Source organism: Pieris brassicae, chromosome 2 (assembly GCF_905147105.1).
Source record: "Pieris brassicae chromosome 2, ilPieBrab1.1, whole genome shotgun sequence".
Taxonomy (NCBI): domain Eukaryota; kingdom Metazoa; phylum Arthropoda; class Insecta; order Lepidoptera; family Pieridae; genus Pieris; species Pieris brassicae.
Window position 1 is genome coordinate 3,191,350 of NC_059666.1, and position 14,340 is coordinate 3,205,689.

Sequence of the window (14,340 nt, forward strand, 5' to 3'; positions counted from 1 at the left end):
ATTTTTTTTTTTTTTAGGAGAGAAAGCCTTTTAGAGCGAGTCATGTTAGTTACCCTTTAATTATGGAAGTCTATTTATAATCATAAAGATTGTTCTGCCTTATCAACGTCAAGGATTAAATATATTTATTATATAAAACAAGTAAAATAATGTATATTTAACAAGTAAAATATACATTATTTTACTTGTTTTTTGGCATAGAATTACTCTGAAATAAAATACTTATTATTGACAAAATTATAATTTTTTTGACTATACCCTGTATAGATAATATTTATTCGAAGACGGAATAAGTAACAATTAAAAATCATAAAACAAAAAGAGCTTTTACGACAATCAATTCGTAACAATTATATATTTATTAGCCAGAACAGAATCATCACCGTAGCATAATATAAACTATATATAAATGTTGCAAATTATGCGAATGTGTAATAACTTTTGGCTTGCTGTGGGCACAGTAGATGCGAAACCTTGGCGTTTGGATTTAAAACAACATTTCTGTTGTAATTCCATTATAAAACGCGAGTGCTCATACCAAAATGGCTGTTTTACATATCGTGTTCTCATTTATTCACGAATTATTTGTAGTGGGATTCGTTGGTTTTCTTCTAATTTATGTGTGGTTCAAATATAAGTATACGTACTGGACGAGAAAAGGGGTGACCGGACCAAAGCCCTCTTTTCCTTTCGGAAATTTCAATGGTGTTATGAGAAGAAAAAAACAGTTCTTTCAACCGTTTTGTGACGCCTATTTTGAATATAAAAAGTTACCGTATGTGGGCCTTTATTCGTTTAATGTGCCAGTTCTCAGTATCAACGATCCTGATTTAGCGAAGCAAATTCTTGTGAAAGACTTTGATAGTTTTCTTTCACATGGTATGTCGCCTAAACCAAATGATGGAGATCCCCTAGGAGGACATTTGTTTAATCTATATGGATCACAGTGGAAAGCGCTTCGAGCGAAGCTTTCACCGATGTTCACGACAGGCAAATTGAAGACGTTTTTCCCATTAATCAACAAAGTTGCAGCAGAGGCGTTGGAGTACAGTGATGTGATATATGAAAAAGGATTATCATTAAATTTCTCAGAATTTTATGCAAAATATGCTATGGAAATCATTGGCAGTATCGGTTTTGGAATTGAAAACGATGGATTCAAAAAAGAAACTGAGTTTTTTAAATTTGGACATGAATATTTTCAGCCGAGCTCAGTTTATTGGTAAGTAAAAAAGTATTATCAATTTAACTTACATCACTGAATACTGTGGATATTTATAATTATTTAGTCTGTTTTTCTTGTTCAATAATTTACACCGTTAATATTATATATAATTTTACGTATATATTTTAGGACACTAACACGAGCTATTTCCTATTTTACACCGGGCATTTTGGAAAAACTACAGCTTAACAGAACCAATCCAGAAATCAATCAGTTCTTTTACGATCTTGTAAGAGATACAGTCAATTTTCGGGAGAATAATAAGTACATTCGCAATGATTTCATACAGGCCCTTATTGATTTACAAAAGAGCGAAAAAGGTTTGTAGTCTATATTGTTTTTTACTTCAAGTATATGAACAATTTATAAAAAATCAATTGTAAAAATTATTAATACCCAATAGTTTTGAATTCCGAATACAACCGATATTTTGAGGCTTAATAAAAAGTACGCAACGGGTTTTATCATTAGACAGTGATTCAAGATTAATATGTATTATTTAATTGTAGTGTAATACAAACCTAATCACGCCTAACTTTTTTACTAGACAATCTTTGAGACTAAATCCCGGTTGACTTGGAGCGAGATAATAATAAATACATGCATATTACAGGAAGTGAAAATAAGGGATTTAAATTTACGATTACTGACGTCGCGGCAAACGCGATGTTGTATATGTTCGCTGGCTACGATACATCAGCGACAACGGGAATGTTTATGGCCTACGAATTGGCGCGTAATCCAGAAATTCAGACCAAAGTTAGGGAAGAAATAAAGTCTGTCCTCGCGAAATACAACGGAGAAATCACATTTGAAGCGCAAAATGACCTTATTTATATGAATATGGTTATTGATGGTAAGTAAATTGTAATATTTGTTTTAATTTTAGGCAATTATCTATTTACAATTTATAATATAACAATACAACAACTTTTGCGACGTATAAAATTGGGCAAAATCGTAATTAAATATAGTATTACCTACATAAGTTTTATTTGGATTTGTCTTGCATCACTACCAATAACGACCTCGCTCGGTGTACATCTAATATTTAAATAGCTGATGCATAGAGAGAAAGTTACAAATAAATAAATAATAAATGATAAAACAAGGATTATGTTTTGAATCTCATTAGAAATGATACCACTGAAAGTTTGTAGCGACATCTGTCATACCAGGAGTAGAGAAATCAGAAGAACGTATTCTCGTTACAATTAACATAAACCTATTCTTAATATTTTCAGAAACATTGCGAAAGTATCCGCCATTACGTGCATTGTTCCGAAGATGCAACAAAGATTTTAAGATGCCCGACAGTGATTTAGTTATAGAAAACGGGACTCTAGTGTTCATACCAATACAGGCGATACATATGGACCCAGATATTTTTGAGGACCCGGAGAGATTTAACCCAGAGCGATTTACCCCTGAAAGGAAAGCTAAAATGCATCCATGTCATTGGATGCCGTTTGGAGAAGGCCCTCGCAAATGCTTGGGTAACTAGACTTTAATATATAACATTTCATTTATATAGGGTTAGTACTTATGTATAGTAATATAGGTCAGGTAACCTACCTGGTCTTTTTATCTACTACATTTTTATTGCAAGTAGGTGTTACCTCTATCATTATTGGCCTTCACTGCTGTCGTCACGTAGTCCACTTAAAGATCTAAGATTTGCGACTTCTTACGATGTTTACCTTCGTACACAGCGTTCACAGTCCGAGCTTGAATACTTTAGGATTAATAGTCATACGGTTAACCATGAGGCACTGCTCAGTAGATCGCTATTCTAAATATGATATATTCAGCTTACTGGACTGCCATCCAATGACTTATCGGGAATACGGGAGTCTTAATGACTTCTGTACGGTCAAAACGTTTTGACAAACGGGAGTCGCACTTAGCGCAGTTTCGTTTCTCAATATCACCTATAGAGATTATGACTTTAGTAATGTGTTAAAGTTGACTCATATGCGTAATCTCAATCCAATACATAAGAACGTATAGATAGGCACATAAAGATTGCCTTGCATAAAAAAATTATAATCTAAGTAACTAATAGATGCTGTATTAAAGACAGACATTTGATAGTGCAGGGCAATATAAATTATTAAAAAATACCGATCACAAATCGTGACCTTGTGACCTTTCACATAGCATAGCATTTATTATATCGCTGGCTTTACGTAAATACCTCGAAGTGACTCGTGACCTAGAAAGATGTCATGTAATTATAATAAAAATTAAAGCCTCTATTCTAACGTTCGCATAGTATAAGAATATTCGTATGTAAACATAATGTGTGTTGCGCAAAAGCGGTCATCATGTTTTTCATACTAAGTAACGTCTAGTTTCACCCAACCACATCTCTTCAGTTGGGTTTAAATGTATGAAGCGGACGTGGTCACAGGTTAGATAACTTCAATATGCCATAGAATATTGACAATAAAAATTCGTTGTAGGAATCTACTGAAAAAAAAACGAGTACCTGTAGTTTCTTTGACTATCTTCTATGATTGATAACAGTGTTTTTAATTTTTCTTACTAAGTTGTTGCTATATTAAATGAACGAGAAAGGTATAACATAAGTTTTCTTACAGGATTACGCCAAGGGTACATTCAATCGAAGATTGGTCTAATAAAACTATTGACTAACTATGAATTGTGTTTGGACAAGAGAACTATAACGCCAATAGAAGTAAAAGTATCATCCATGTCAACTGCAGCCGAAGGAGACATTTGGATTAAATTAAGAAAAATAGATAACTGTTAAATGGCCAAAGCATAGTATTTATATAAAACTAATTTAATTACATGGGACTGTTATATTTGTTTTGCATTTAATAAACTTTAGAATAATTAAGCTCGAAAACCAGTGGCTAGGGTGTCGCGATATTACCTGATGCGCTGACTGACGGATTCTATATTAAAATACCAGTTGTGATTTCTCTAATTAAAATATATATTACCTTACAAAGTACAAAATGAAAAAGTACAAATGGTATTTTTCTTATAGAAATTGCTTTTATGATTACTAGAAACAAACAAAAACCAATGGAATTTATATATACATTTTACCGTTTTTCAATGTTATATCATATTATAATTTGAAAAAACAATATATCTTTTTAATATCTATTATCTATGGCCTATCCATAGACAACTCTGTGGGTAGGCCATTAGCCATTAGTTTTGTTAACGCGGCTTTGTTAATTTTACAAACAATAGAATTTATAGATATTATCGTTTTTCAATGTTATATCACATTATAATATATGGAAAAACATTATATGTTTTTAATATTAATAAAAAAATATCGATTTTTTTACAATAATTTATAATATTATTTAAATAAATATAACCTATTCATATATCCCTTGGTATATGGAATTCACAACCTCAAACCAGGCAGCTATCGCACCATTGATAGCAGTGTATCATTTACGTTATTATCGAATTACCTTACGTGTACGATAATTATAGTACGTTGGGTAAGCATGGTGTGAAGTCCCGTAAGCCTACGTAAGTTCCCTAATGGGGCACGAAGCAAACATATTTTTGCGTCTCTTTCATTGAAATTTTGTATCATCTAGATGATTAACAGGAATTTCTTTCAGTGAAAAAACAATTTACTGCACTCTTTAATAGAAACGAGCTGACTTTGAACAGTTGAAGGCCGTATCTCTCAGAGAAGACGCCCTGGAAGTCGATTCCACAGTTCGATAGTTCAAAATAAAGTGTCTTGTGGAGCGGACTGTGGAAGAATTCCAGCCATCGAGGTGATGCTGATGAAAGTTTGTATTGATACGGCTCGTACGTTGTTACAACAAGGCAGGAGGGATTAGGACTCTCTCTACTCTTTGTAGACTACGCATAGAGCAATGTCTCTGTGTAGAGAGGTTATCAAGCTGATCAGTAATACGTTGGATAATAAGTGTTCAGATGGTATTTACGACTTGACAATTATAACTGACTTAAGAACCCAATAATTATATTATTTCACACGTTATACAACAAACAAATACGGAGTTTATATTTTCTAAATACTAGTGACAATGCCAATGACGTATGAAATATTAAAAAAAAATCATCATATTTAAAAACAAATCGTTTTGATCTCGGTTGTGTGAAATTTGATCTTTGTAATATCTGTTAATACATAAAATAATCTGGTGAAAAAATTGTACTTATGAGTTCTTTCTACTGTACGCTATAGATAGATTTATAATTCAGAATATTTTAAAATGCCTGGCAAATTTCTTGACGGTAGCTAAGACAACTATTTAATTACCAATATTGAATTCAAAATTAATTTAACCAAATATTTTATTTAAATAAATTTAAAAGCAAAAACGTGTTTATTGATCATATATTACACAATTAACATTGATATTAATGACTTAGACTATGCTCTGAAGATACCATTTCCTGTTTCTATTTAATAGAAAAGCTTATTTATGGTTTAGCTTCGTACTTATGCCTGTAACCTAATACTTTGCAACTAACTTTTTAACCATAACATTCCATCGATACTTAATAGAAAATATAAGGGAAATTAAATATTAAGACTATATTGGAAAAGTTTTGTCTATCAACACTGATATTAGCTAGTAGGATAAGTCTTTCTACTGAAGATGCGACACCTGTATAAGTCTTACTCTGATCTTAGATGCAGAGAGTGTTTTAAAAAAAATGAAAAACAAAAATGTTTATTGTGTCTCAAATTTTACATAAAATACATGAGTTGAGACAGCCCCCGTAAGTAATCAGAGACACTTGAGTTGGGGTTGACTTGCTACTTCCCTTATTTATACAATATTGAAACGGTTGTTAGAAAAGAATACAAAACAAAAAGAAACCCTGGCAAAACGCAAAGCCAGTAAAAAATAAAATAAAATGTAATTCTCATTGTTTCTCATGTTATCCTGAAAATTCTATGAACTTATTCTATGCATGCGTGTTTTATGTATATGTGCGCATGTGTGTGTGTGCTGTATGTCTGTGTTAGTTGTTTAGTATATAATTATGTATGTCTTAAACTAACGAATTCGTACTAAAATGTGTTGATCGTTTTTTTATAAATTCATAATCGATAAAGTTAAACAGTTACACAAATAGTTTTAAGATATACAACGATACACACCAACGTGAAGTAATAGGTAGAAATAAAATTAATTATATTTTTGTCATTACCGGTAGCATAGATTAATATAAATTTTGAAATAAAAGACATTAAGGTACAGACCTAACTCATCCTTCCACTACCAGTGAACATAATACATCCAAAACAGCCGGGTGTGAAGTGAAAAGGAAAATTTTGTTATGAATTCGATATAACTTCAGCCACGTGTTTATTTAATCAATAATGGCTGTATTACAATTAACTTCTTCGATACTCCATGAGATATTTCTCTTGGGGTTTGTCAGCTTACTTTTACTATACGTTTGGTTCAAATATAAGTTTTCTTACTGGGCCAGAAAGGGAGTACAAGGGCCAAAGCCGGAGTTCCCGTTCGGAAATGTAAGAGAAGTTATCCAGCGAAAGAAGCAATTCTTCCAGCCATACTGTGACACTTATTTTCAATATAAACATTTGCCGTATGTCGGAGTTTATTCCTTCCATACACCAGTGCTATGTATTAACGATCCGGATCTAGCAAAGCACATTCTAATAAAAGATTTTGACCATTTCCAATCGCATGGGATATTCTCAAGTGCAAGTGTTGGTGAACCCCTAGGGGGACACATTTTCAATATAGCCGGACCGAGATGGAGAACACTTCGTACGAAAATTTCACCAGCTTTTACGCCGATAAAACTGAAGTCGTTTTTCCCCTTGGTAGAGAAAATCGCATCCCAAGCGGTTGAATATGGTGACGCACGCTATGCAGAAGGGAAATCTATTGACTTCTCAGAATTTTATGCAAAATACGCTATGGAAATTGTTGGTAGTATAGGGTTTGGTGTTGAAAATGATGGATTAAATAAGGATACGGAATTCTATCAGCGAGGAAACGAATATTTTGTACCAACATCTACATATTGGTGAGTGCTCCTATTGATTTCTTTAATTTCTTATTGGAAATATTAATTAACCTGATTATGAAACTGTAATTGAAAATGGTGTCCTGAATTCGAGTATATTTTGTTTGGATTTTTTTATAAACATTGTAAAGTTATGAAATTACGAAATAGTTGTCGTTTCGCAAAAATATTTACATATTATCATAATTATGAATTTTACATCATAATTTAATTGTAGAATCGTTTTTATAAGGTCGTGACTAACTTTTTATTGGGTAATATACAATTTTGATTTTAAATCCCATATCTATATGTAAAATGAAAAAGCCATTATTAGGACATAATATTTATATCATATACTAAAACGCTGCTAAATGAACACTGATGATTGTTTATCGGCTTCATAAAGAGTTAAAACTATAATTAATGTTTAGACTTATAAGTGGTTTTCTAGAAGTATTTTACAAATGATCATCATGATTTGAATTTTCAGGACAGTAATAAGGGCCATATCATTTTACGCTCCCAATATTTTCAACAAAATGGGGGTGAACCGTACTAACCCTGCCATTAATAACTTCTTTTACGATCTCGTCAAAGACACGGTTAGTTTCCGAGAGAAAAACAACTATTATAGAAACGACTTCCTGCAAACGCTTATAGAAATACAGAAAACTGAAAGTGAAAAACCAGGTTAGTAAAGAAAATGCGTCAAATTTTCATTAATGCTTCCAGGGGCTAAACTGCTCCCAGCATCGGGAATAATAGGAATTTTGTTTTCAAATGATGAGTAGGTATACTAAAAATTTATGCAATAAAAAACTAGATTTTTTTTATCGGTATAAACTGGTTTCCCCCCTTATAGTGTGAATTCTCTTCCAGTTGGCGATGCAAACCAATTTACGTTTACTGACGTAGCGGCAAACACTATGCTCTACATGTTCGCTGGCTACGAGACATCTGCTACTACGGGAATGTTTGCTGCCTACGAAATGGCGCGTAGGCCTGATATACAGGACAAAGTCAGACAGGAAGTACAAACGGTCCTCGCAGAACACAACGGCCAATTCACTTATGAAGCCCAAAATGAAATGACTTATACGAATATGGTGTTAGATGGTAATTTTTTACTGTTGTGTTTTCTTATAGTTGACTTACTTCTTAGTAAGGGCGAGAAATGGAAAATATTGATGTTATTCGCAAAAAAAATCTTTCCGATTCTTATTTCTGAGGACGTAGTTCAAACCCCGGCTGTACACTAATGGAGTTTTCTATATATGTGATCGTTTAGAATGTGTTTATACTATGAAACATTATGAGGAAACCGGTATAGCTTAGACCCAAAAAATTGACGTGCGTGGCAGGCACAGACGGCTTAACTATTGTAAAACAAATGATCACGAAACAAAGGAATCTAAGGGTTGTAGCGCTCGCTACTGATAGGATTACATAAAATCTCATTAACAAGTTATTGTTTTTTTTCTGAGACACACACTTTTTAAATATTAATTAAAACATTAATTGCAGAAACAATGCGTATGCATCCACCACTACGTGCACTGTTCCGGAGATGCAACAAAGACTACAAACTGCCTGACTCCGACTTAGTAATTGAAAATGGTACCCTAATATTCATTCCGATTCAGGCAATACAAATGGACCCAGATATTTTTGAAGACCCAGAAAGATTTAACCCGGAGCGATTCGCGCCTGAGAAGAAAGCTAAAATGCATCCATGCCATTGGATGCCATTTGGCGAGGGCCCTCGGAAGTGTCTAGGTAAATTTTATTCCAGCATATTATAAATGAATAAAAAAATTGATATGCTTCATAATGTCAAAGACAGAAAAACTATTTTATATATAGGTAACGATTATTTTTTTTCTTTCTTGAAAACAACGTTTATTTAACAATGCTGTACAAATTTATGTGTAGAAATATACTTTTTACTAACCTTTAATGGTTTTAAGAAAAAAAAATGGATGGATTGGATGGTACGCTGTATACGAACCTAACCTAATTAGTATTGACACATAATGTTTGCCTTTATTACTTTTACGCATATAAAATACAACTGTATTTTTACAGGTTTACGTCAAGGCTATATTCAGGCGAAGATGGCTCTGGTGAAATTATTAACAAAGTATGAATTCACTTTGGATAAGAAAACAAATGAGCCACTTAAAATTAAGCCAACATCTTTGGCTTGTGCTGCAGATGGAGGTATATGGATAAACTTAAAGCCTCTAGAAAACGCGTGCAAATGAACGCATTCAATATATTACCGATTTTGGTGACTTATTCATAAAAACTACATCGGTTTTATTGCCTTCTCTCTGGCAAATTGTTTGCCCTGTGATAAAAAGAGATTTTCTTAGTGCAATAGGATTGGTTTAGTTCATATGAATAAGAGGGACGTATATTTTAGTTAGCATGATGTTTGGTTTAAATTCGTTACAAAAATTGTTAATTATCAAAAATCTTGTACACTAAAATATGTGTAATGTATAAAAAATTCAAATCAAAAAAAGGTTTTTCAAAAAATCCTGTTTTTTAGGCAAGATACCAAAATATATTAAATATTAAATGTTTTGCAGTTTATTATATGGTCTTGTAGTTATAGTACTATATTGGTCTGGACTTCTTTATCATTAAATATTACTTATTAGATTGCGTTTTATTTGATTAAAAACCTCTATGCAATATCAACCGTATATGCACAGTATTTTATTAAGTCTTTTTAATTTAAAGAATTACGTTTTTAATTAATGCTCAAATTTGTTCCGAGAAATAGTTATTAGAACTTAAAATAACATATTTAAACCCGTTAAACCGGTAGTTTAACAAGTGTGTTTGGTAAGAGATAGTTGGTATTGTATAAATAACTTTAATAAATCAAGGCTATTATTTGGCAATTTACATGTTGGCCATGAAATAAGCCGCACGCGTACTTCACTTAATTGTGTAAACAATCATAATAGTGACTTAATATAACCTTTTAAATGAGTAAAGATGCTAGACTAATATTGGTGTAAAAATTTGGATGGAGGAATGTTATTGATATATTTTATAAACCGTACTAAAAATTCAGAAAAAGAACTACTTAATGAGTAGTTCTTTTTTTGAATTTAGTTTGCGATCGTAAAGTGCTAGTCGAGCCGTAGAAATATAAAGAATATACATTGATACACGGACATACAACAACGAATATTGCCTTGACTTGTTTAAGTTATCATGGAATATGGTTAAAATATAAATCAGCATACCTCATATACATACCTTCACATACTTTTTTAGAATATAAATACAACACACCTAAATTAGGTATCTCTTAGTTATATGTATTAAATAATTTTGTATTGTTTGTAATTTTTGAAACTTCTTGTATTTAAATATGTATTTCAACTCTTGCTATATTTTTAGTGTAATTGTTTGTTAGTATATACAATTTTTGCTAGCTGTAGGATTACTAAATAAATAAATAAATCGATTATTTTTTAAATAAAACATTAAAATCTATGTATATTTTATAAGTTTGTTATTAACATAACAATACTGCCTGCTACATTATGGAGGTGGACCAAGTAGTTAATACTACTAATATTTATAATATTAGAAGTTATAAAGCGAATAACTAATACATTTAATTCTAATCTTGCTTCTCTTTTTTAGTTTGTGTTTCTTTTTCAGAATTAAGTTTAGTATCGGAAGTCATAATACTCGTTTTTGATTCTATTTGAACTTTTGTGGATGGATCGCGTTGTTTTTTTTGAGTTTGAGTTGCAGTATTTTTCAAACTTGACTTCTTTGTTTTAGCTGCATCTTTACTTGTGCTGGCTACACCTAACTCCGGTTGGTCACTTGCAGATTCCAGTTTTCCTTGATCACTTTGATTTTCCAGTTTTGAGGTTGGGTTTTCGTAAAGAATATTAATTCTACTTTTTAATGCTCGTTTCAGATCTAACGCTATCTCTTCAGCTTCTTTTATATCAAGCAAAGGTCGTATTTTGCCTCGTTCAGCGAGTACTAGCTGAGAAGTTATTTTTTCTTGGCCATATTGTCTTACAATTTTCAGTAAGCTGCTGTCAGTATCGATTGAACTGATACTGCTGGATAAACTTGGAAGTGGAGATGTTTCAGTTACATCAGCAACAATATTATACAGCAATTGCGCTATGAATGTGTGTTCTCTGCTAACTTTGCTGTAAATGTCATACATTTCAAGTTTCTTCCTTTCAACAGGAACAAGAGCCATTTCGGATGTCTTTGAAGAGCCATCAGAAATATATAACTGGTCACCAAAATCTGATAGACTTGACTCGGACCCTAAATGTCTCTTCGAAATGAAGTATTCCTTCTGGAAATGAACTTTCATGCTGTTTTTAGATGCTGAAGGGGATACTGGCATCCCCCAAAGGTCAGGAGAGATTGTTCGAATGTGCGTTTCATTTTTTTCCTGAGAAAAAGGTAGAAACATTAATAATTAAAAGATAAGAAGTCTTTGTATAACTGAAGCCACATAAAACTCATCCAAACCTCAGTTTTCAAGTTGTTTATGAAACCATTTAGATGAATATAATAGAATAGACAAAATGGGCGAGATTACTGTTTTCATACTTGAATTACATTAAATTGAATAAATAACATTAAATTTTTGAATAACACATTCGTTTTAATATATAAAAGTAGTTAATAACCAGAAATCTATCAATGTTTCCGGTAAGTTCAGCTTTCACACGAACAAGTTGGAAATCAATCGAAAGCAATACTCGAAATAGAGCTAGAAGTGCCGACAGCACCCAACAAGCTGTATGTAGCCATGCAGAGAGGATAGTTAGATGGGTTGCTTGATAGACCCCACGAATACGCCGCTCATATACCAGCGTTGCAACATTCACAGTATACGTGCAGCTACAATAAAATTAAAACATCTTTACTGATTAAACTGTAGTATCATGTTTTTTGAATGCGATTCCTTTCTTAAAATATACTATGTGAAATGATATGCATTTTAAGGCCGGCAACGCACTCGCGAGCCCTCTGGCATTTAGAGTGTCCATGGGCGGCGGTATCACTTAACATCAGGTGAGCCTCCTGCCCGTTTGCCCCCTATTTTATAAAAAAAAATGATGATATGCTACCCAAATTTAGGTTGATATCAGGTTCGATTTGATTCGACAGTAGCGCACTTTTTATTTAAATATGTTATATTTACTCCAATGTTATTTATTAAAACACATTTTAAATCCAATGTTAAAATGCTGTTTTTTTTTTCACTGTTAAAATCTTTTATTGGACATCGATCTAAGTAGTTGCATTGTCAGTCGTAAGCTTAAAAACTTTTTTTAGATATATTTCTCCATCTCTTAATCAAATTACTTCTTGACGATTATTCTTACTTACGTTGTACTGCCAGTAATTTCGCTCAGCTTCATACAGAGATCGTGTAAGCCATAGTGAGTGACGACAGAGGTATATATACAAAGAGAACTCATCGCTAAAGAAAACACAAATATTGGAGGAAGAATCCTCCATGGTCTCTGCAAACTGAATAAAAATGATATTTAAAATTGACTTAATTATTTAAAAAACTGGTACTATAAAGTCTGAATTAAAATGTAATCAACATGAATATAGCGTCAAGCCATAAAAGAACATGCGCTGGAAACCGCTATACCGTATAATAATAGAAGCTATATTAATAACCCAGTAAGAACTCTGCTTCCCGCCGAACACATAAGGAACATAGTTGTCCAAACGAGACCAAAAATTCCCGAAACCAAAGGCACATACGTCGGTAGGTAGCAAGCACTTTTTTCTACCCATTGTGTACTGACAAAGTCCACTGGCAACACTGGAATAAAAATGTATCTTTGTTTTACAGAAAATATATTCTGTATAATAAACTGTGTAACTTTAGATATTTTGATTACGCGACACAAAAAATATTACAATTCAAATAATTAATTGAAATTCATTTTTTTAGTGTTTATTTTGCCGGTTTTTAATGGACATATTTTTAATTTGCAAAAGTAAACTGATACATTAAATTTTGCCCAACATCTGTTCTAAATAATAACAAAAATAAATATTTTTGAATATACGCTGTTATGTTCGACAGTAGATTATGAGTCAAATTCCGTGTAGCGACAATATATTTCGTAAAATCGCAATTGTTTTTGAGGTTTAACCCATAATTTGTTTCATATACGTAAGTACATACAACATACTTTCTGCCTTCACTTTATCCTCTGGAATGAATTCATAAATAATGTTCTGGCGTAGTGACGTCAAAGACAAAAGTTTTGGAAACAATACACACTTCTCGTCAAATAAATACATCAGCATATGGAAACAAAATGTGCAGAACGATCCAAACACAAATGCCAGGAAAAACAATAATAAATGGGCGCCTGTAAATAATAATAAAGTTTATTTGCTTCTTATATATATTACAACGTTTTTTAATGTAAAACATCTATAGCCGCTGGTTAAACCGATTTGTTGTTTCGACGCAAGCCAACGCACGACATCGTCGTTGTAGTCGTAGTGTTGAATCCATTGAGATACTATGCAATTAAATATAAAGGCACGTTGGTAAAGTATATATCAGAAATTAATATAATAATACTTTATTACAAAACATATTTATATAAACGTTGCAATTGAACTTTTCTTATTAACCAAACGTTATTACGACAGATATACTATTAATAAAAGCATACCTTTCCAAATACTATAGACCTCCGTTTCGCTTCTCTCTATAAATTTAAATTCTTCATATAATGTTATTCGTTCCATTTTAACGCATATTTTATATCTTAACTTATACACTTAATAATAGTAATATATCTTCACCTAATAAATTGATAACGTGACAGCTCATCAGTCACAATGCATTTAAAAAAGGTTTTATACAAATATTTATGTAATAATAGACAATCCTATCCCTCCCAAGCAACCGCCTACATTAAACCTAGTTAAATAAAAAACTACATATTATTAATTTGTACCATAATTCTTATAATCGGTTCACGAATGAGATGATATGTTACATTCATACTCAAAACTAGACATAGTTAATTGAT

The 14,340-nt window shown here is 32.1% G+C and overlaps 2 protein-coding genes across 3 annotated transcripts; one reads left to right on the top strand and one right to left on the bottom strand.

The window, feature by feature from the left end:
• Positions 1–484: 484 nt before the first annotated feature.
• LOC123720200 lies at positions 485–9,920 on the top strand. Its single transcript, XM_045676734.1, has 10 exons — positions 485–1,222; positions 1,355–1,545; positions 1,839–2,081; positions 2,470–2,721; positions 3,829–3,996; positions 6,601–7,273; positions 7,746–7,945; positions 8,135–8,371; positions 8,780–9,031; positions 9,341–9,920. Exons 1-10 carry the CDS (start codon positions 543–545, stop codon positions 9,517–9,519), a joined length of 3,075 nt encoding a protein of 1,024 aa, XP_045532690.1. The 5' UTR covers positions 485–542; the 3' UTR covers positions 9,520–9,920.
• Positions 9,921–10,815: 895 nt separating this feature from the next.
• Positions 10,816–14,276, bottom strand: LOC123720278. 2 transcript variants are annotated; one of them, XM_045676825.1, is made up of 7 exons: positions 14,111–14,276; positions 13,978–14,013; positions 13,483–13,665; positions 12,959–13,106; positions 12,656–12,799; positions 11,950–12,163; positions 10,816–11,708 (listed from the first exon to the last, which is right to left on the bottom strand). In XM_045676825.1, exons 1-7 carry the CDS (start codon positions 14,136–14,138, stop codon positions 10,902–10,904), a joined length of 1,560 nt encoding a protein of 519 aa, XP_045532781.1. In that variant the 5' UTR covers positions 14,139–14,276; the 3' UTR covers positions 10,816–10,901. The 2 variants fall into 2 exon arrangements, with proteins under 2 accessions (XP_045532781.1, XP_045532780.1); XM_045676824.1 differs by having other exon boundaries at positions 13,978–14,246.
• Positions 14,277–14,340: the final 64 nt, after the last annotated feature.

Coding starts and splice junctions, on each gene's coding strand:
- LOC123720200 (XM_045676734.1), top strand. CDS start 543: ATGGCTGTTTTACATATCGTGTTCTCATTTATTCACGAATTATTTGTA. Junction 2,082..2,469: donor TATGAATATGGTTATTGATG/GTAAGTAAATTG, acceptor TAATATTTTCAG/AAACATTGCGAAAGTATCCG. Junction 3,997..6,600: donor ATTAAGAAAAATAGATAACT/GTTAAATGGCCA, acceptor CAATAATGGCTG/TATTACAATTAACTTCTTCG.
- LOC123720278 (XM_045676824.1), bottom strand. CDS start 14,053: ATGGAACGAATAACATTATATGAAGAATTTAAATTTATAGAGAGAAGC. Junction 13,107..13,482: donor GGATAAAGTGAAGGCAGAAA/GTATGTTGTATG, acceptor TTTTTATTCCAG/TGTTGCCAGTGGACTTTGTC. Junction 11,709..11,949: donor GAAACATTGATAGATTTCTG/GTTATTAACTAC, acceptor CCTTTTTCTCAG/GAAAAAAATGAAACGCACAT.